This window comes from Lissotriton vulgaris, chromosome 1_2 (assembly GCF_964263255.1).
Source record: "Lissotriton vulgaris chromosome 1_2, aLisVul1.2, whole genome shotgun sequence".
NCBI lineage: Eukaryota > Metazoa > Chordata > Amphibia > Caudata > Salamandridae > Lissotriton > Lissotriton vulgaris.
In genome coordinates this window covers 173328286-173349857 of record NC_141686.1, presented here as the reverse complement: position 1 = coordinate 173349857, position 21572 = coordinate 173328286, and the positions used below count along the sequence as shown (strand labels likewise).

Below are 21572 nucleotides of genomic sequence, written 5' to 3'. Positions count from 1 at the left end.
AAGACTCAATATTCCTATCCAATTCACCTTTTGTTAGTCTGCCCCATGCTTATTGTTCATGCTACCTCTGCCCACTCTACCCACTTGAACTGCTCTTTATAACCCCCCGCTCCATTACTTTTTCCTCCCCTGCGTTCTTCCCTTGCTGACCTGTACAGTTCCTCTTCCCTTCCAAAATACATCTTCTGTTGTCAATACCCCAAGTTTCAGCCATTTCCTTTCTCATAATCCTTCCTGCCGGCACCATAAACGTAATCCATGCGCTGAACATCTCTTCTTCTTCCTTTACTTCCACCTCTCATCTTCCCCACTGGCTGCATTCCTACACCCCAGGCACACCTCATACTGATATAATTCTCTCTATTACAGAATCTCTTCTTTGGTTCTGCAACCTCACTGCACTGCTTGAACAGTCTCTAACCTGTGGCTTCTCCATTACTTTAGTGAGCTACTTCTGCCGCACCTAATTCCAATTTCCAAGCATCCTTCCCCGTTGTACCCAGAGACTGTTTGCATATTGTGCTTTGTCTTAGTGCCCTCCCACTTCATTTGTGAGGTAGTACTAACAGAGTATCCGGCCGGCCGGCAGGATTACGAAGAAAAAAAAACTTGAGAAGCAGGGCTAGTTATCCAACCAGGGAGCTGTTTGTGAATCACAAAACAAATCTATGTGAAGAATTACTAAAAATAAAATGATTACTGACAAATATATATCTTTGCTTTCAGCCTTTCACTTATTTTATTTTTTGTTTGCCATATTTCTCTTTTCATAGTGCTATTACGGGTTATATATTGATGGACACAATTTTATAAAAATCACATAATCACATTTAGACCCTACAACACAAGACATTTATAATCACAAAACAAAGATAAGATATTATTAAGCTATCATGGCCACAATTTAGGACCAATGTATCAGTAGTGGTTATAACTATTCTTTCAAAGGTATATAATCCACATGCAAGATAGCCTAGAGAGAAGACACCTACTTTTTTTCTCAGCATAAACAATTATAAAAATTAATCCTAGGTTGGCTCCTTTAAATCAAAATAGAGTTGATGCGTTTCGGTCTGTATGATTTCAAAGGCCTCATCAGGACCAGCGGGTGATAGGAGACCATAATTCTAAAAGCAAAAATATTGTGTGTGATCTTATATTTCAATTTTTCTTTTATGTATAACTACTTCAGGCTAGCCTAAGTAAGCCCATATTATCTTTAAAAACTAGGAAGAATTTGAGTGCTGGTATACGCGCACATTGCTAGATGCCTAAAACAAAAAGACATGACTAATTGAAGTACCATGAGCTGCTCATCGTGAATAACTAGCCAACAAGATGAGCCATCTGGGAGACTGCATGCCCAAACCTAATAAACAGGCTGGAGATTGCTTAGCAAATCTCAGGAGGCGTTTATATACAGTGTGCAGAGCAAATATGCAAGTGACACATGATCCATAAGAAAAAAGTGAGTTCCAAGCCCGCTGTGCATCTACTTATGTGTGCTTGAACGTTAGCCCCTAGTGATTCATGCTAAGAATCCATTTTCAGTGTGCAGGCATTACCTCGATACGGCGCTTTGTTTAGCACCCACTGTGTATTTAAAGAGTATATGCGTACAGGGTGCTCAATAAAATGTATTTCTCCAAAATCCTGTTTGTATAGGAGCGGCTCCATCACCTGTAGCGAAAATGTTTTGTTGTATCAGTGGCAGCTGTGCATACAAATACGCCAGGCCGCGGAAAGTAATAAGAAATATTTGCTGTTTTCACATGCTTTGAAGTGGACTGTAGTCGAGAAATTTCCTATTGTAGTTTATTGCTAAATCTGAAACTGTCAACATGTTTCTGTTTATTTTAAATCATTTTTCATAAGTAATTGTAATAATTAAGTAGTGTGCAATTTATTATTCTAACATGCTTAATTCATGTATTAACCTTTACCTTTATGTTGTGTCAGTTTAATTGTATGCCTTAATACCAGATACATTAACTTAAACTTCTAGTATAATTCTGTTTATACTATTTTACATCCTTCATGCTAAACTTATCAGAGCACTGTAGTAAAACATTGTGTATACATAAAATTACAAATCACACCTTAGGAAAATACACAACATACAATACATCCTCCCATGACAGTAGAGTTTCAAAATTTACATTGGCTCACTACACATGTTTTCTCCTCAGATGTTCAGTGTGAATTAATCTAAGTTTCCACGGATGTAAATGTATTCAGTACATCTCCTTGTATAACAATATGATTCGTGGTGCAGAACTTTCAATGGCAAGTATTGTCATCGTCCTCTTACAACCCAATAATATTTTAATATGATATAATTTGTGTATGTTTTATATGGTATCTGTGGGTCTCATTCATAAATTAAACTGGAAATGTAGTTCCATTGGATTAAGCTAATGTAGTGAGTGCATTTTTGACTTTTTTGTAACATTCAAAGAATTCCAAGAGTAATCTGTGACTGTGGCCGATTCACACACGTTTTTACATGGGTAAACATTTTCAAATATATAGACATGTCATAGTGAAAAACTACATTTTTACTAATGTATTTATGTTTTTCTACAGGAAAAGTCATTTTCCAGTGGAGATGAGATATGATTCCTTGTACTCCACCACCAATTTTGGGATGTCACTCCCTTTCCAACCAGAAAACCTATTCACTCCTGTCCTCCAGGTTCAGGGGGGGAAGCAACCAGTCTAGCACCTATAAAGAGTTGTGAATAGCAGAAGCCCATACATTTGTGGAGGTTCGCTATCTTATGCGCGTTAGTCCTCACAGAGTAGCCCACATACGGGCTCCTCTAAGCGGATTTGCTCACACCGAAATTTCAGTGCACTGGCTTGCTGGTAGAGATTTCCGTATTCGCAAATGTATTTATTAGTGTGAACTCATATACTGCGAACCTGTAATGAGAACTTACAGCCATAAATTCACCTGTTAGCGCACCAAAGTACAATTTAGGTGCACACATATATCGTGCATTGGGTCCTCTGTTATTAGCTCACACTAGGTCACTTTCTCAGTCAGGCCTATTCTCATTGGTCTAGTATTTCAGAAAAAAAATGTTCTGCTCTATGTATCCAAGGTTTTGTTTTTCTTTTCCAATGAAAGTTCCATTTAGAATTCGATCGCATGCACTCTGATCTGCTGTGGCCATAACTATCTCTAATGGTCGCATCTTCTCGACTTTATTGTTTCCAGAAAATATCTCTTCCCTTCTAGATCCCCTGGAGAAGTTGTGAGAGATCCTTGGCCTCTTCTATTTTGCCATCTCGCTCAAACCAACCGGCTATCTTTGACAACTCATATTTACAGTGAATTTTGCTCTTTGTTTCACAAGACATTTTGAAACATTTTACAAATACGTTGGCTGCATCATTTAGCAAATGTTTCTTATAGAGTAGAAATCGTCCGAAGCTGACATAAAAAGCTTGTTGACATTTCTCACTGGCATTAGGGAGCTCCCTCTCTAGATTATCATATATCTCTTGCTGGTAGGCCTCTTGGTTATTCAACCCATATGCTTCTGCTAAGGAAATTTTTGCAAAGATGCAATGTGGATCCAATTGAATGGCACGTTTGTGAGCCTGGATAATTGCTGCTCTAGCCTTTTCTGATGGCAAAATGTTTACTTTCTCTATGAGTTGCCTCTGGTACATGAAGCCCAGGTCTCTATGAAGAAGAGAATAATCTCCAACTTCGGAAATGGCTTGCTTTAGGATGTCACAGCATCTGTTGTTATGTTGTTGCTCAAAGACGTGTGCCGCATTCCTCAGGACCTCAGGATCACGACTGTTCTGCACCACATTTTCTGCGAGCTCTTGCGCTTGATCAAAGTCTGAATCCTTAAGCAGTATAGCCAGGTAGGCCCTACACTCATAATTGATTGGCTCTTGATGGATGATATCTCTAAGTTTGGAAATTGCTTTTTCTTTCAGTTCTCTGGCTGCACGGTTGCGTTGGGCCACTGCATAACGTGCTATAGCCAGCCCAGCACTGAATTCCACATTTTTGGGGTTTTCTGACAATGCTGCCTGGAAACAGCTTGCTGCCCGCTCTCCGTATCGAAACCCAATTGCCATTAGGGACCAACCAATGATTCCTCTTATCTCAGGAATAGTTGCTGTAGTTTGAGAGGGATGAGAAAGGAACTGACTTATTGTGTCAGATTTGTCGAGGTATTGCTCTACCATTTCATAGTTGCACAAATGATAGTAGATCCAGGCGTAGTTTCCAGAGATGACCAACTTAGGCCCTATCAAGCTGGCTTGTTGACCTTCTCCCAAACACTCTTCAGCTGTCCTAAGACTTTCAAGGGCCTCCTGGTATCTTCCTTCCCGCTGGTGTATATAGGCCTGCAGTGCATAAAAGGTGGAACGGTTGTTGTAAGGCGTGTGTTGAATTCTGACGTTGAGACCTTGCTTCACGTGTCCTATATCAGTTTTGTCTTGCTCCTCAAGACTCCAGGTGAAGTGACACTGAAGCTTCTCCAATCTCTCCTTCAAAGGCATGATACTGAAATGAAAAGAGAGTCAGGGAGAACATGTTATACATGTATCACTTCCTGGGATCAGTCCGCTGGACCTGTCAGCATTGCAGTGCTTCATTTCTTTTCCACAATCTGTGTGCGGCATTCTTTTTGCCTTCACGTAAGTGTATGTGACTGTGAGTAGGAGAATGGGTGTTAAGAAGGCTGGTTTCAGTTGCTTGGGGCAGTGGCAGGTGGGGAAGTTTAAAACAGATGGGGGTCTGGGGGGGTGGGAGGGGGGAATACCGGACACAATTGTATGGAGCCAGTGAGGAATATGAAATGTAAAAAAGAAAAATATGAGCCAAATGGTACATTTTACTTCTCAAATACACAAATAATTTGGTTAACAATCAATGCATTTTCCAGGCAGTAATAACAGGACCTTAATGGAATATTCTAAAACATCAAGTAAACTCGACCCTATCCTGCAGTGTTTAGAGATTTGCCTCAATGGGAGGGAAAAGCATTGCACCCAGTCAGTGCCTTTCACTGCATGAGATCCCAAGACAGAGACCAAAACGCAATTTGTTGACATAATCTGAGTCTCCCAATTTTTAAAATATACGAAGAATGAATGAACGAAATGGCATTTATATTCAGTGAAATACAAAAAACTGCTACTTCTTGAACAAAGTGTCTTCGCGCATAGCATCTTGAAGGATCCTGAAACCTCTTAGGTGCCAAGGTTTCAGATTGCTATAAGTAACAATTTCATAATGGCAGTGTAATTATGAGTGAACGACACACAGATGATGGGTAGAATACAGAGCAAATCAAACATTCACCCCCAGTCAAAAGACCTGGGTTAAATCCATTGTTCTTTTGCTCACCAAGCCACCCTAGTTTAGACCCATCTACATGCAATTCAGTCTTTACTCTTTGCCTCATGGGGACAGTCTAGTCCGAACTACCAGGCCAAGTCCTCCATGGACCGGATACAAGCATCCTGGGACCGGTTTCACGCCATCACCTTTCATCAGACAGGTTAGCTTGAATCCAGTGACACAGTGAGCCGGGCTCAGGTCGGGGCATACCCGGCGCTTTTAGGGCGAGAAAGCAAAAGACACGCAGATGATGAACAGAATGCAGAGCAAATCAAACATTCCCCCCTAGTCAATATATCTGGGTTCAATCCATTATTCTTTACTCACCATGCCACCCCAGTTTAGACCCAGCCATATGCAAATGAGTCTTGACCCTGAGCCTCTTGGGAACAATCCATCCCGAACTGCCTAGCCATGTCTTCCCTGGACAGGAAACAAGCATCCTGGGAACGGTTTCGGGCCATCACCTCTCATCAACCAGGCTAGCTTGAATCCAGTAACACAGTGAGCCTGGGACCTATGTCTGTGCATACCTGGCGCACTTAGGGTGAGAAAGCAAAAGACACACATATGATGGACGGACTGCAGAGCAAATCAAACATTTACCCCCAGTCAATAGATCTGGGTTAAATCCATCATTCATTTGCTCACCATGCCACCACAATTTAGATCCAGCCGTATGCCAATCCGTCTTGACCATGTGCGCCATGCCTGCAATCCACTGCCTGTGGCCTAGGTAAGCCACTCCTCTAACAGGGTGCACTAGACCACAGATGAGGGTCCATTTGCATGAGCACTGTACCAATACAGTGTCTAAGTCCATTCTTAGACATTGTAAGTGCAGTAAACCCATAGGGCCCGATTCCCAGAACTAACTTAAGTAAAAATCCTAAACTTACTACTTTTGGTATTCACAGAAGGCATTTAGTAGTGGTAAAGTTAGGATTTTGTCTTAAGTCTGTCTTAAGTCTGTCTTAAGTCTGTCCTAAGTTTTTCTTAAGTATGTCCAAAGTTTGTCTTAAGTCTGTCTTAAGTCTGTCTTAAGTTTGTCTTAAGTCTGTCTTAAGTCTGTCCTAAGTTTGTCTTAAGACTGTCTTAGGCCTGTCTTAAGTCTGTCTTAAGTCAAACTTAAGACAAAATCCTAACTTTACTACTACTAAATGCAATAAGACGAGCTGACCTTACCCCCCTGGGCCCTGCGACCTCTACTCTTTCCTCACCCTTCGATCTTTCCTCTTTACTTCCTCCCTCTCTCTGTTCTTCACTGCTGTTTCCTCTATTGGATCTGTACTACTGTTTGGACCCGTTTGGTCCTAAGGACTCGCCAGTTCTTGTTCCTAGGTTGTACCTGGCCCTTGGGGCTGAGCGATCAATGACAGTGACTGTTAAATGCGCAGATAACGAAGAAGCGCGCGGCCGGCCCTTCTGGGTTGTAGGCATCCCACTATAACTGAAGGTTGTATTATTATTGCGTCCCTACTTTGTTTCTATGCATTCTATTTGACGCGGCCGGCCCTGGCAGGGTTGTAGGCTTACCGCTGTGTTTATGTCACTATCAAGATAACCCTGCTTGCGGGGCCATAATAAAAAGATTTGAACATAAAAAGTAGTAGGACAGACTTAAGACAGACTTAAGACAAACGTAGGACAGACTTAAGACAGACTTAAGAGAGACTTAAGACAAACATAAGACAGACATAAGACAGACTTAAGACAAACTTAAGACAAACTTAGGACAGACTTAAGAAAGACTGAAGACAGACGTAAGACAAAATCCTAACTTTACTACTACTATATGCCTTCTGTGAATACCAAAAGTAGTATGTCTAGGATTTTGTCTTAAGTTAGTTCTGTGAATCGGGCCCATAAAGGTCTGGAAGTTGGTCATTACTAATTCCACAGCTCCATAAAGGGTTTACTGAACACAGTGAAGTTTAGTAGCAATCGTCTCAGCACACTCAACCCACACTGATGCCCGCGGGGGATTTAATGTAAAATGCACACAGAGAGCATTTTAGAGATGCCCCCTGAAAAACGACCAGCCCAGGTTCCTGAATGGCTTCTCGCCATACGCCACCACCAGACAGGTTTATGGAACCCTGGGTAGAGAGCCTCCACTCTCTGGGTCCAAAACAAAGCTCATCCTAGGCAGAGATGCCATGCCTCCTCCCCCAGGATGGGCTGGATCCATGAAGAGGAAGCTTCAAAGGCCTGTCACCTTTGTAAGCTGTCCCCTTCTTTTACTGCCTTCTACTGCCCCCAGCAACTGGCTCCCACCCGATCTGACCCCCACTTTAGGCAGGAGAATCTGCAAGAAATCTAATTTTGGAGGAGAAGGGTGCACACCTTTGCCCTAGGTGGGGGAGGCGAGGTTAAGCACACATCTCAGTCCCACCATCTTGAAGATGAGGGGACCAACCAATTAGGAAAATGCTCATGCTCCCCTCCCACTTGAGGGTGGCATAATAGGTGGTGCACTCACCCCAGGGAGGGCACTGATTGGTGCCAAACTGCACACCCCTTTGAACACTTCGAAATTTAGTATTTAAAGGCCACCTTGAAAATTGCCTACTCAGATTGAGGAAGAAAGAAGAAGGACCGAAGAAAAGGACACCAACTGCTTTGTCCCCAGCCCTATCGTCCGGTCCCAACTCAGACCTGCCTACAGCGGAACCCCGGTGTGTCCAGCAGCCAGCAATCCCCAGAGCCCAGAGGACCTGCTATGCACCCATCTTAAAGACGCTGTCTCCTGTGAGCACAGGATTTGCTCAACAAAGACTCAGCCCCAGAATACAGATCCAGGCGCCCATGCGATTTTGCACCACTCTGCACCCGATGCCCACAGCCCGAGTTCATGTGGCCCAACACTACAAGATGTCTCCCCAGCGATCCTGACCTGGGATCTGGTGATTCCCGACCTCCCTGAAGCGTCAAGCCAATGCCTGCAGTCTCAACCTGTAGGGTTCCCACAACAGAGACCGAAGCTGGTAAGATGACCCGACGCCAAAAGAAAACCCCTGCACCTGATGCCCTACATTCTTGGGTGGCCCAACGGACAGTGCCCAGGCATCCAACAAGAACCCAACTTACCTCTCCAGCCAGTGGTCACCTTCAGGAAGTCTCCCCCACCGAGATTGCAGCATCTTTTCCAAACCGGAGATCTCCATTGGAATTTACAGAGTACACAACATCTCCTTGGCACTCTGCATCTGGCTGCCCCTGTGCTGTTGTGTTCTTATCTAGGATCCTAATTCGATATTCCCGATTTATGCCCTTGTGAGGTTATAATCAATAATGTCCTGACAAAGGCATAAGAATCAGATTCATATTCAGTAATAGCCCATGCAATCCAAAGCACAGCATGGCTACTCCCATCGACTCCTAGAAAGCACAACGCGTTCTTTAAACAAACCAAGCCTCCAGCAGCCCGGGAAAACCCCCCCTGCTTTTGTTTTGATTTGAACAAGAACTCCTGAAGTCCTGCAAGAACTGTTAGTTCTTGGTGACGTCTTATGTCCAACCTTACGTCAAACCCGGCACCTTTCAGGTATAAAATACCAACAGCTGCCTTAAGCAAAGACACAGGGGTTTGGAGCAGAGCGGCCATCTACTTGCCCGAGAGCCCAGCTGATGCGAGTGCCCACGGAAGCCGCCCCTCCTGTTTGACGCACTGAGAGAGACGCTGTCTTTTTCTCCAGCCGAGAAAATCCAGCTCCAGTGTTTCCAGCCTACCCTTGCAGATACCAGACCTCCCACATTCTATTACCAAGGTACGGAGCTGACTAAACCCTTAGGAGAATTCTTAATGCAGATTCTTGGCAAAATTATCTTAACCAACTTAACTTAACACTGCTACTTACTTGTCCCTTCCCACGTATTAGGCTTAGGTCAGGTACACCGGGGTAGGCGTAGTTAGAAGCACCAGTTGAGCCTTTTAGTCAATGTATTTATGTATGTATATATTTTAACCATTTTAAAGTATCAAATGGCTAAGAAACCGTATCAATGCTTTTACAGTATTATTTCATAATACTACTTTTACTGTACGCACTTTACTTTACTTTAAGTATTGCAATTGTGGCAATTCATTTCTCTTGCATGAGAAGGAAGACTGCTCAATAAATAACACCTTTTTATTGAAAATGCTGTCTCTCTATTTCTCTGCATTCTGGTGAAACTAAGTATGCACTGCTGACTGAGTGAAATATCTGTCTATTGTTTTCACACGACTCTAGAGATATACTCTTATTCTGAGGGAGTAAAGTTGTCATGTTTATGCAGTTGTCGGAAACTGAATCCCTTCTTGTCTGAGCGAGGGAAGGTTATCCCTCCCTCTTCTTTCAAGAAAGTTTCCAGTGACCTCTGAGCTAGCTGGCGCAAACCTAAATTAAGTTTAAAATAGTCAGTAGAGACCTAGATGACCTCAGTCCTACGTCTACACTGCTGTTTATGTTATTCCAATGCGCAGAGCCTATTGGGAAAATAGGAACTACACTACAGTGCCACTGGTAGTACAGCACCTGTGATGATAGTTGGCCCTGCAGTGCTGATCCCTACCTCAGGAGCAGAGCTCCCACAGCCAAATGGTCTGCTCACTGGCAGTCCTGACCGAAGACCCCTTTTGCCTCTTTGGCCAACATTGGGCCCCTGCACTCTGCACCCGGCCGCCTTATTGCCTGCCGCTGGTGGTGCCAACTGAGTGTCCAACTGGACCTTGGGAAACATTGGTCCTAATCCCCAAAACTCCTACTCATAAGTTGTTTGCTTGCATGAGAACCGTTAACACTCTTTTACCCATAGGAACCAATGTTACTAGTTTAGTTCCTATCAACTTTCTGTTGACCTACTGTTTTGTATGAAAAGAAAGTAACTGTGTCTTAACTTAAGAATTGTCGTACTTACTTGCAAGTGACATCATCCAGTGTGTGATATCTCGGCATATCACCTCAAGTCCTGAAAGTAACTGAAAAATAGTCCAAGAGTAATCAAAAGTAATCTGACTGTATTTTACACTGTTTTAAAAGTAATACAAACCTGTAAACGATTCCAATACAATCCACAGATGTATTTCTGTGTACAGCTCTGCATTTGAAAGTATTTCTCACTTGCCTGTGCCAAGTCCTGCTTGGTTCTACAAAAAAATAAAATATGAGTATACCTTTTTATACTAACCTAATTAGTTCTGGATTCAGTCTCTGAGTGTGTACCATCAGCCTTGATTGAGTGAATACAATAACTGCCTAACCCCTTCCATGCTCTTGACGAGCTCAGCTCGTCATGCAGCACAGTGCTCCTGTGCTCATGACGAGCTCAGCTCGTCATGACCACACCGGTTTTTATTGCTGTCCAGCACAGCAGGGGAAAATCTCTAGCAGCGATGTGGTTAACACACTGTCAGACTGAAAAGGATCCTCTTTGTAAACTGCACGGGAACAGAGATGCTGGCTCCCAAATCCACCCAAAGCCAATAACCCAGAGCTCATTAAATACGAGACTCCGAACTATTTACTCTGAGGGAAGGGGGAAATTGGATAAAATAATAAATGACAAAGAAGAAATCCTCTTGAATGGCTCCGCTCGTCAGTCCGACCTGCAGACCAATACTGGCGGGAACTCTGTGAAAAGAATAACATTTAGCCTTAAACGATACCTTCCTCTCTCTACTCTTCCCCTACCATTATCTCTAACTCTCACCTACCATTGTTTACAAGAGTTTTGCCCTCTCTTCGGTTTTGGATTTAGCTCTGGACACAGCTGGATGTTTCTTTCTTTATTATCCTGCAATTGTTATGTTATGTTATGTTATGTTATGTCATCCGGATTTATTGAGCGCACAGATGCCCCAGCGAAGGGGCGTCCTGGCGCTAGTACAGAACAAAAACCGGATAGAAGGTGGAAGACACAACACAACAACAGCAGAACTAAGGAGCTACGGGGAAGAGAAAGGTTTTGACAGCCTTCCTAAAAGCAAGGAGCTCATCAATGGCACGAATGTGGACAGGCAAGGAATTCCATAGTTTGGTGGCAAGAACTCGAAAGGAGCGACCGCCAATCCTGGATCTCTTGAAACGAGGAACTATGGCGAGGTGGAGAGCAGAGGACCTCAGAGAACGAGCTGGGACGTAAGGGGAAATGAGTTGCTGCAGAATCTGAGGGGAAGAAAGCTTAAGGATTTTGAATGTCAAAATCAAAGATTTAAACTTTATTCTCTGTGCCACCGGAAGCCAATGGAGATTGAAGATGGTTCTCCTAGCTGAGCAGAATTTAGGCAAACCAACCAGAGCCCTGGCGGCAGCGTTCTGGACGCGTTGGAGACGGGAGAGCTCAGCCTGATTGACTCCAAGAAAAAGAGAGCTAGCATAGTCTAATTTAGACAAAATCATGGCTTGTACGATGAGTTGACGGGTGGGAGCGTCAAAGTATTTGAAGGTGGACCGAAGCTGACGCAGAATCCCAAAGCATGATGCAGCGGTCTTTTTAGTATGAGTGGAAAAGCTCAGTTGGGAGTCAAACCATACCCCAAGGTTCTTAACTTCAGTGGCGGGGGTAGGGGTAGGACCGAGCTCATGTGGCCACCAGCTATCGCCCCACAGATGAATATGTTTCCCCACAATGAGCACCTCGGTTTTCTTAGCGTTCAATTGCAGAAAATTATCATTCATCCAGTGGGCCACAGATATAAGTCCCTCACGGAACTTAGCTGCCTCGAGATCGGAGGCCCCACTAATCGCAACCGCCAGCTGTGTGTCGTCTGCGTATGGCACGATGGAAAGGTTCCCACGCATGGCGACAGCAGCTAGCGGCTGAACATAAAGATTAAATAGGGTGGGGCTTAAAGCCGATCCCTGAGGAACTCCCTGGGCAATCGCATGTGGTTTGGATTCGAAGGGGGGAGTGATGACCCTGAAGGAGCGATCAGATAGAAAGGATCTAAACCATTCGTATTCGTATTCAAAAACTTTATTCGATACATAAAATGAATCATAAAAGTATTGAACATACAATCATATCGCATTTCAAATAGGAACACATTTATACTAATAGTATTAAAAACTAATTTGAGGACACATTTAAACAAAATTTTTTTTAAAAGAGACATAATAATAACAATGACAGAGATTCAAAAAAGATTTACAATATAAGATTTTTACAAAAATTCTATACCTGTAGTGCTACCCATAATTCTTTCTAATCTTTAGGGAGATTCTGATAAAATTTAACATTGCACAACAGATTTCCACAGAAGATAAGGATAGCAAATATTCATAACCTTCCTTATAAGTGCAAGGTTGCCTACCCTTCAAAATAGTTTTAATAAACCGGAGTCTTGGCTCTTTGTACAGGGAGCAAAAGAGAACCAAATGCAAGGTACTCTGCCTGTCCTTGTTATTACAAGGACAAGGGGACAGTTTCTCACCCCAGCCCCCTTGTTTAGGGAAAGCAAGTAAAAAGTGAAGGGTCTCCAGCCTGAACCGTGTTAAAAGAAATCGCCATTGCACATTAAGGGTGAATGTTAAATAAAACTGCGGCTGTGGTTTACAAGCATAAGTAGTTCCAATATCAATTATATCCATTGGAGGCTGATTCGCTGACTTCAAATACTTTGTCTTTATCTCTATCTTATAGTTCCCCTTGATTTTCTCGGGGCTGTGGAAATAAAAACCAAGTTCGATTTTATTCAACATATTGCAGACATAAGATAACCAGGGGATCTGTTTAGAATTTTCTAAAGCCATGCAATCAGTAATGATTTCTTTTGTTAATTGCAGGTCTTCAGATTGCCAGATTTTACCCCATAACAATAAAGGGGACATACGGATTATATCGGATACGCTGACCATACCAATTTCGTCATGACAGAAGGTGTTTGAGGTGCTTTTAGGAACTGACAAGACCCTTTTTATGAAGTTATTTTCCACCACCTGTATTGCGGCAGGCATTTCAGTCCCCCACACCCCTGCCCCATAGGTGGCAACAGATAGGCACTTTGAGGTGTAAAGGGTTCTGAGATGCATGATGTGCTTTTGCCCCAATTTACTACAGAAGCGGAAGATACCCTCTATCGCCCTTGTCATGTTCTGGGCTCGGACCTTCATTACCGGTGTCCAGCTTAGTTTACTATCAAACAGATTACCAAGATAATTAAAATTATCCACTTTCCCAATTATGCGGTTGTTTACCTCGAACTTCCTAATAGACGACCCCTTTGGGCCACAGGACATTACAAAAGATTTTTCGAAATTTACCTTTAGGTCTAAGTCAAGCATAAATTTGTCAAATGCATTTAAACACATTTGCATGCTGTTGCCTGTTAGTGTCATTAGGACAGTATCGTCCGCATATGAAAGCATAGGGATGCTTTTACCATAAATTTTTGGGAAATCACAGCCCTGGTTTAGTAGGTACTGTTCTAATCCATTTGTGTAAACCAAGAAGAGGAAAGGCGCCAAGATGCATCCTTGACGCACTCCTTCCGTAGAAGGTATTGGTTTCGTCAATTCCCCTCCAGAGCCAAATCTGATGGACACATTTGTAGCTTCATGTAACCTACGGAGCAAGGTCACCAGAGGTTCCTCAAAGCCCATATCACTCATCATCTTCCACAACTTGCTCCTGCAGACAGTATCGAAAGCGCTTGTCAAGTCCATGAAGGCCAGGTGAATAACAGATTTTTTTTTGGCCTTCATATACTTGCCCATGATCAGTGCCAAATTGAGGCACTGCTCATTTGTCCCCTTTCCATGCCTGAAACCATATTGGGAATCAACTATCAATCCAACAGAATCTGCCCAACTTTCCAATCTCACCAGGATTACTCTGCCGAGGATTTTACAGGCAGCGTCTATTAAAGAAATCGGACGGTAACAACGAGGGTCAGATCTATTACCCTTCTTAAAGATTGGCACTACAGTTGCCTCTTTCCATGTGCCAGGGATGCGGCCAACCACTACAGCTTTAAAAACATTTAATAGAATGGGTGCCCACAGACTGGTATTAGATTTAAAAAGATCCAGGGGGACAGCATCAGGGCCTGGCGCTTTTAATGATGCTCCTTTCCCTAGGGCTTCCTCAATCTCAGTCAATGTAATTGAAGAGCTGAGGGTCAAAGCCGAGGGAGATGGTAGCACCACGCCCCCTGTCTCCTCAACGCTTGGAATTATTAAACAGAATTTAGGATTAAAAATCTTACTATAGTGTTGAACCCATTGTTCGGCAGTAACCTGCATAGCTATGGCTTCACTGTTATTACTCTTAAAAAGTGGGCGGTTTATGACCTCCCAAAAAAGCCTGCTATCTTTCAGTTCTGCTGCCTTTTCAAGATCATCCCAGGCCATATCTTTCAGGTCTTGCTTTCTTTTTATAATAGCGTCTCTATAAGCTTTCCTACTAATCTTTACAAGCTCTCTATTTCTTGGCTTTTGAGACAAAGCTAATTTTAGTGATTTGTGTGTGGCAGAGCACACAGAATCAAACCATCTAAAGGCCCTTTGGCCACCTTTCCCTTTAGGCTTTTTTAGGCACTGTCCTATATGGCAACACAACTTCTCAAAACTTCCTATGACCTTATGTGAATCAGATCCTGCTAGACATGTATCTATTTCAGCTTTACAGTTAGCAGTAATATCATCTTGCAACTGGGACACATTTATCTTCCCCCATTTCAGAGTAACACCCTGATTTTTGTTATATTGAAGAGATTGTTCACAGGACCTTGGTGATTCATGTGTCGGAACCCAAAGCGATAGAATTAAAGGATTATGATCACTAGCGGGATTTGCTACCACCTCCAACTTATCCACGTGTTTAAGAAAGGTACTTGATACCAAAACAAAATCAATTGTACTCATTTCTCCCCTCAAGCCCTGAAAAGTCGGTAGATGCGGGGTGTCTGGGGAAGACCAGGGGTCTACTACAAACAAATCATTAGTTATGATGATATTATTCAGGGCGTCCCCCTGCGGTGTGTGCCTAAAATGGTTTAGAGGCTGGGCATTCAAATCCTCTAAACCACATACATTCGATCCTGCATGGATGCAAAGTGTACAATTAAAATCACCAACCCAAATGAGCGGAGAAGAAGGGTGCCTACAACGGACTTTACCCAAAGCATACTCCAAATCTTGGATTATTGAGGTATCATGTCTATTAAAGATGTTATAGTACCAGTTAATTAATAACACTGCTTCAGGAAAAAGGTGTTCCAATAGCAACACTTGATACCAGTTTGTTTCTACCAGTGTCGAGATTTTGAGATCCTGTAAGTTTGTAGACAACGCAGTCAATATTCCACCTTTGGCCCTTCCTGATGTAGATGGGACAGCCGGGACAGCAAGTGATTGAAAGCCCTCGATGTCACAGGTGGTCCTAGACCATGTCTCTTGTAAACACAGGATTTCATGAGATTTCACAAAATCTAACCAAATCTCATCCTCTAGCTTATTTGTTATTCCGAAGATGTTCCAGGACAGTAGGGATATTAATGAAGATGAAGAAGATGAAGACCCTTGTGTTTCGTGACTATTTCCCAAATCATCTCCTACGACAGTGGTATTTGGGTTAAGCAATGATAGCCTATTCTGTTCATGGCCCTTGTCTGTGTTGACCATTGGCACAGCAACAGACCCTATCCGTGAATGTCCAACAGTCGCATTTTCACCTTCCGGAATTTTCCGCACTAAGTTACCATCGTTAATGCATATCCCTTGGTCTTCTTTTATTCCCCCAGTTTTTACTGATGTTTCTATGGCCTTAGTCCTGGATGGCAGTCAATCTACCTCATCTAGGTTCATTAAAGGGTCAAAGCGATTCCTCAGTGGGATGTTGTTATTATAGTTATTATTATTATTTGGGAACCAGCCAGGGTATTCTGAACCCCGGGACCTTGGTCTTCGCGGGTTATAAGGGACTTGTATAAAATTTCCCATACTTGGTGGCCCCATGAAATTGACTGTCTCGTGCCAAGGAGTATAAAGGTGATGCGGGCCATAATTCGTATTTGGATTATGTGCCCAACCCGTTTGGTGTCTACCATTTATGCCATGTCCTTGGCGGGAGGAATTGTGCTCAGGGAAGGACTGATAGAGATTGGGATAAAAATATTCAAGACCTATGCACTGAATGTCCCCCATCCGCCCAAACCTGGCCTTGCTACAAATAATATCCTTAACCCAGTTATCTCTAAAATTTATCAAAATACAATCACCCTCCAGGTCTTTTTTGCTTGGACCAACCCAGGGGACCCTCCGAACACTTAAGATTTTTGTGACTGTATCCTCAGTCAGTGGCCTATTTGTATTTAACCAAAATTTTGTTTTATTTAGGAGGTCCTCATTTTTCTCATATTTGTTCTCTGGGATTAATGGTACACCTGTCAGAATTGCCATATAAGGGGCAGACTCCGGGGGTATATTTACATAGATCTCTCTACCTTGCAATGGGGTTTTGCTGGGAGCCTGAGGTTTATTCTTCGGAGTTTCCCTTACTTCCTTATTAATCTGGGCCGGTGCAGATGTAGCAACCGGTTTGGCTACCACCGGCGTGTTACTTGGCTTAGTGCCCAACGCATTCCCCTGCTTGGTTTTTATTGTAGGAGTCGGTGCTAGAGAGAGGGTGCCGCTAGATAGGGGTTGGGATATCAGGTTGGGCTTAGGGCCCTTTTTCCCTAAACTGGTGTTATCACTATTAGTTTTGCCAACAGTGGTAGCTGGTGTTTTTTTACTTCCTACCAGGTTTTCCAATAGAGCGGTGTTCTTAGATGTTAGGAACTCCAATTGGTCTAATTTTGAATTTATTATTTGAGTTTTCTCCATTAGGGGGTTCCATAAACTTTTTATAAGTTTCTCGATGCCGACCATTAGGTCTTTATCTTCCTTACCGGGGTGCTTTTTCCCTGATTGTGAGATACTCTTATCAATGTTGGAAAGTTGGGATCCTATCTGAGATAATCTGTCCTCAAATGGGTTTAAAAGCTTTTTTAGCGTTTCCCACACTACGGTCAAAAATTCAACGTCTTCCCCGTTTATGACACAAAATGGTGTTTCATTATTCTCCTTTACTATTGTTAGTTTATCCTTGTCTTGGATTATCTCCAGCGAATCCACCACAACCTCTGATATAGAGTCAAGTGGTAGTTTGATGGTTGCTGGGGATGGGGATGGCAATTTGGTGGACAATTGGGATTTTGCAACCTTTACTTTTTTCCTAGCGTAAGATGTTTGATTTCCACGCTTCCTTTTGGTGTATGGCACTAACTGTCTCTTTTCTGGCGTTCCCCCAGCCTGCTTTGTTAACACCGATACCGGCACATCTTTTTTAGAATCATTCAATTCCTCTATTACTCCAGACATAGGTGTCATTGAAGGATTAGAGGCCAATGAAGTTGATGGTGGGGTCTCACCTAGTGTCGGTATAGTAGGAACAGTTGGCTGATGAATATCTACAGTCGTTTCAAGCAATTTTAGTGGCTGGGCAATAGAACGGTCAGGAGTTTTGGCAAAAGCAAAGGCACCTAAAGAGGACTTTTTAGCCGCAGCTATCTCATGTGACAGCCTCCTTGCAGCGTCCAGTTCAGATGACACTCGACGCTGCATTTTGGCAATCTCATTGTCTATAGCGGAATGGGTTTTAGTGATAAAATCATCTAAGGTTCCGTTTTTTAATTTAGTTTTGGCAGCCCTCTCCTTATACTCCCGGGATGACATATTACCTTGTGATTACAGGACGGGGCCGTATATAGCGGCTTAGAGGGCTGGCCCAGCCCAGTCCACTCAGGCCTCGAACGGCCTCAAACGGTCCCGCCCTTGTCCCAGGCTTCTCCCGCGCGCTCTCCCGCGCTGCGGGAGTACTAATGGCTTAATATAGAGAATAAGCACCCAATAGGTGGAAGGGGTAGGAGGGGTCGGGGAGAGCGGCCCAGGTGTTGCTGCTCAGGGCTGGCGGGTGCTCCTGGGAAATGCAGTCCCTGGTGAGCACACGCACTCGCTCGCAGCCCCTTGAAAACACTCCCTCACCTTTCCCTTCAAACTGCTGCAGGCAAGGACTCCACACGCAGCGGGACCCGCGGAGCGGGTTCCGCAAGAAGTCAGTCAAATAGCAGGGCAATCCCAGACGGGTGAAGCACGATCAGCAAGGCAAGGTGTCCCACCTAAACCATTCAAGAGCCAGCTTATCCACCCCTGCCTCAACCAGACGTTGGAGTAAAATGTCATGGGAGACAGTGTCGAAAGCGGCACTTAGATCAAGGAGCACAAGTGCCGGCGTGTGGCCGGAATCCTCCAACATGCGAAGATGTTCAGCCATGTACAGGAGCGCAGTCTTGGTGCTGTGACCGGGCCTAAAACCATTCTGCGAGGGATCTAAAATATTCGCAGAATGGAGATGTTTTGCTAGAATGGTATTAACATGAGCCTCAGTCAGTTTAGCAGCCCACGGGAGAGAGAGATGCAATTCACAATGATATTATATGTTAGCCTCCCTACACTTTGGTTTATCCTAAATTATTCTCTCTTTTTATTACTCACTCTCTGCCTGTCTATAAACTCCACTATTTTAGATTCTTTCTTCTGTCTTCTTGTAAATCCTTTTCTTATTATTCGCTACTTCATTTATTCAGGTTAACCTTCCTCAAGTAGGCTTTACTAATTCTGTCTCTTATGTATTCTCCTCAGGAATTTCACCATCCGTTCTTTCCTGTTCAATGACCATTAACTGTGAAAATTTGCTCTTAACAATCACAGGGTGAATTACTTCTTTAAATACGGAATGTCTTTACTGAGCTCAGGTATTTTAAGTTGTCACTTATCTGCGTTTCTATTCTTCTCTTCTTGACAGGTTACCGACGTTCTGCGCTGGTCTCTGATGAATTATGCAACCAACCTAGTTGTCGTTCGACTCCGTAGGCAGCAGCAGTTCTTCGGGTTTTCTCTAACAGGGTTTCTCTTCCGATAATCAGTCAAGAAGTTAGTCGCTTCTCTGTATAACGCGACTCGCTCTTAACGTCAACCAGAACTAAGATTTTAAGGGTTTTCTGTTTCACTACTCCCAAAATAACGATTCATTTAACCAAACTTCAAACTCTCTGATTTTCGCTTCCTCTTCGGGGAACGCCGTTAGTGAAGTTCGCAGTTTCATGTCATCGCGCGCCTCACCTGGATTCCGTTGCTTGGGAAGTTAAACACTGGAACGCTGACCGCGGCGCAAACCGGCGGCCATCTTAAGGTTCCAAAACCTGAACCTCTCAGCCCAGGTACTCACCATTGGTCTTAGTTTGCCTTGACAAGCCGGTGATTGTCGCAACTTGTGAATCAGGGATCCTGACACACACCCTCTGGATAACACTAACTGCTTGACCACACTACCACAAGGAGTGCTGTTAGTACTGGTCTAATTTATCCCCTGCTATATCTCTCGGGACTCCCTGGACTCTGTGCAAACGATACCTTACATTGATATAGTATATGCAGAGCCAGCTTTCTACCCACAGCACGCTGCCACTCCAAACCACATCGGCTTTTGTTTCAATCAGGCAGTATTGGAGCATGATTACTTAGCCCTGAGGAGGGCACTGTTTCAGTGTGGTGATGCAGACAACCACACTGAAATGCATCTAATGCCTGATGCTTAGTACTTGGCAGGGCTGTATATCCTCTACCCTACCTACCCCTTTAACACCACCCGTCACAATGGTAACCACAATTGCTCTCTATTCAGGGTGTAGGGTTGTAAGGTGGTAATTGCTTGTGAAACAATTGTGGGTTGGAGTCAAGGATGTGATCATGAGGGGCTATGTCACTTGTGAGGTGGTAAGATCTGGCAAAAGGGGACTACTAGACCTACTGAGCCCCAGTTTCTCCCATTGCTGGCATACATGTTTCATTTCTTTGCTTGAGGTTTTATCTTCATGCAGATTGCAGGCAAAGAACAGGAGTTAATGTCAGCATTCCAAGACAGCTAATCTACTTGGAAGGGGAAAGATGAAAAAATGAAGTTACACATATTTTTCAATGACAGGTGTTAAGCGTCAGCTTATCCCTCAGGTTAGACAGTTCTCACAGGTTCAGACAATTACTATTCAAGAAGCAAATAAACACAATTTGTAAAGAGCTTGTATTTGTATACATGCCGTAAAAGCAATTGTATTCCCTAATTCCACATTTTGTAATACGTTTGATTCCTGACAAGCTACATATATACCAACTAGCTCATTATTTGATAAAGATGGTTCCTGCTCTGTGAGAAATGTGGCTACACCGATGCCATTGCTACATTCTAGCCCCTCTCTCTGAATACCTATTTGTATTGTGGTCCCTGGTTTTGTTCCTTACAGAGACACTGATTAGCTTTTTGGAAAATGGGCACTGCGTTCGACCAAAGTACCAAGAAAGACGTCTGGGGAAATATTCAACAGAAAATAAATGCACTTCAGGTGACATAAATATGTTGCTGTAATAATAGTGTGTCCAAAGATATTGCTAGTGCGCCACAAACCACACATCACATAAAGGTGAGTACAGAAATGAGACCCCCCTCATGAGCATAAGCAGACATGGCCATCTTCCTACAGTCTGCTGTGGGATAGTGGGTGAAAAATGGTGGACTGGAATTCGACCCGAGTAACTGAAAATGGATGAGATATTTGCAAGAATTCCACCATCAGCTTTGTGTTTTGTTAAGTGTGGTATACTGAGTGCAACAGCTATGCCGTGGCGTGGGTCATGTGCTCCTTTGTGCCACTGGACTCAAACTATACCTCACCGACGAGGTGCAGCTTGGTCAAAACTGGTACATTGTTGCTTGTGCTGTTGGGACAAGAGCTGGCATTTTGGATTTGACTGTTCCTATTGGAGCATGATCCATGCAAATTTGCATACATCTGGTTTCCAGCCAAATTGGAATTACCTCAAACTTTGAATATGGGAATTAGAAGTGACCATTTAGTATCCTAGTAAGTTCACAATGGGTGTCTGCTTTAGAACCCAGGCAGGCCATTCAAATGCCCTGAAATTGGGTCATCAGAGAAGTTTACCATTCTGACACATTTACACATTTCCGCCCCCTCTGCACATCCATCTCAGCCATGGTGCACATGCTGAAATTGGAATAAGAGCTTAGAGTCAAAAACAATTGCAACTTTCTGTCTCCTGACAATTCAGACTGCCTCCATGGAATTAAAACTGGACCAATAATGAGCGGAAAT

General features: G+C 43.4%; 1 protein-coding gene across 1 annotated transcript in view; it reads right to left on the bottom strand.

The window, feature by feature from the left end:
- Positions 1 to 711: 711 nt before the first annotated feature.
- The window catches only part of LOC147734792 (interferon-induced protein with tetratricopeptide repeats 5-like), a 32849-nt gene continuing 11988 nt past the window's right edge, over positions 712 to 21572 (bottom strand). The window contains exon 2 of the mRNA XM_086953062.1: positions 712 to 4537. Within this exon, the coding sequence (XP_086809188.1) occupies positions 3241 to 4533 (1293 nt within the window). The 5' untranslated portion in view covers positions 4534 to 4537 and the 3' untranslated portion in view covers positions 712 to 3240. The remainder of the gene's footprint in view (positions 4538 to 21572) is intronic.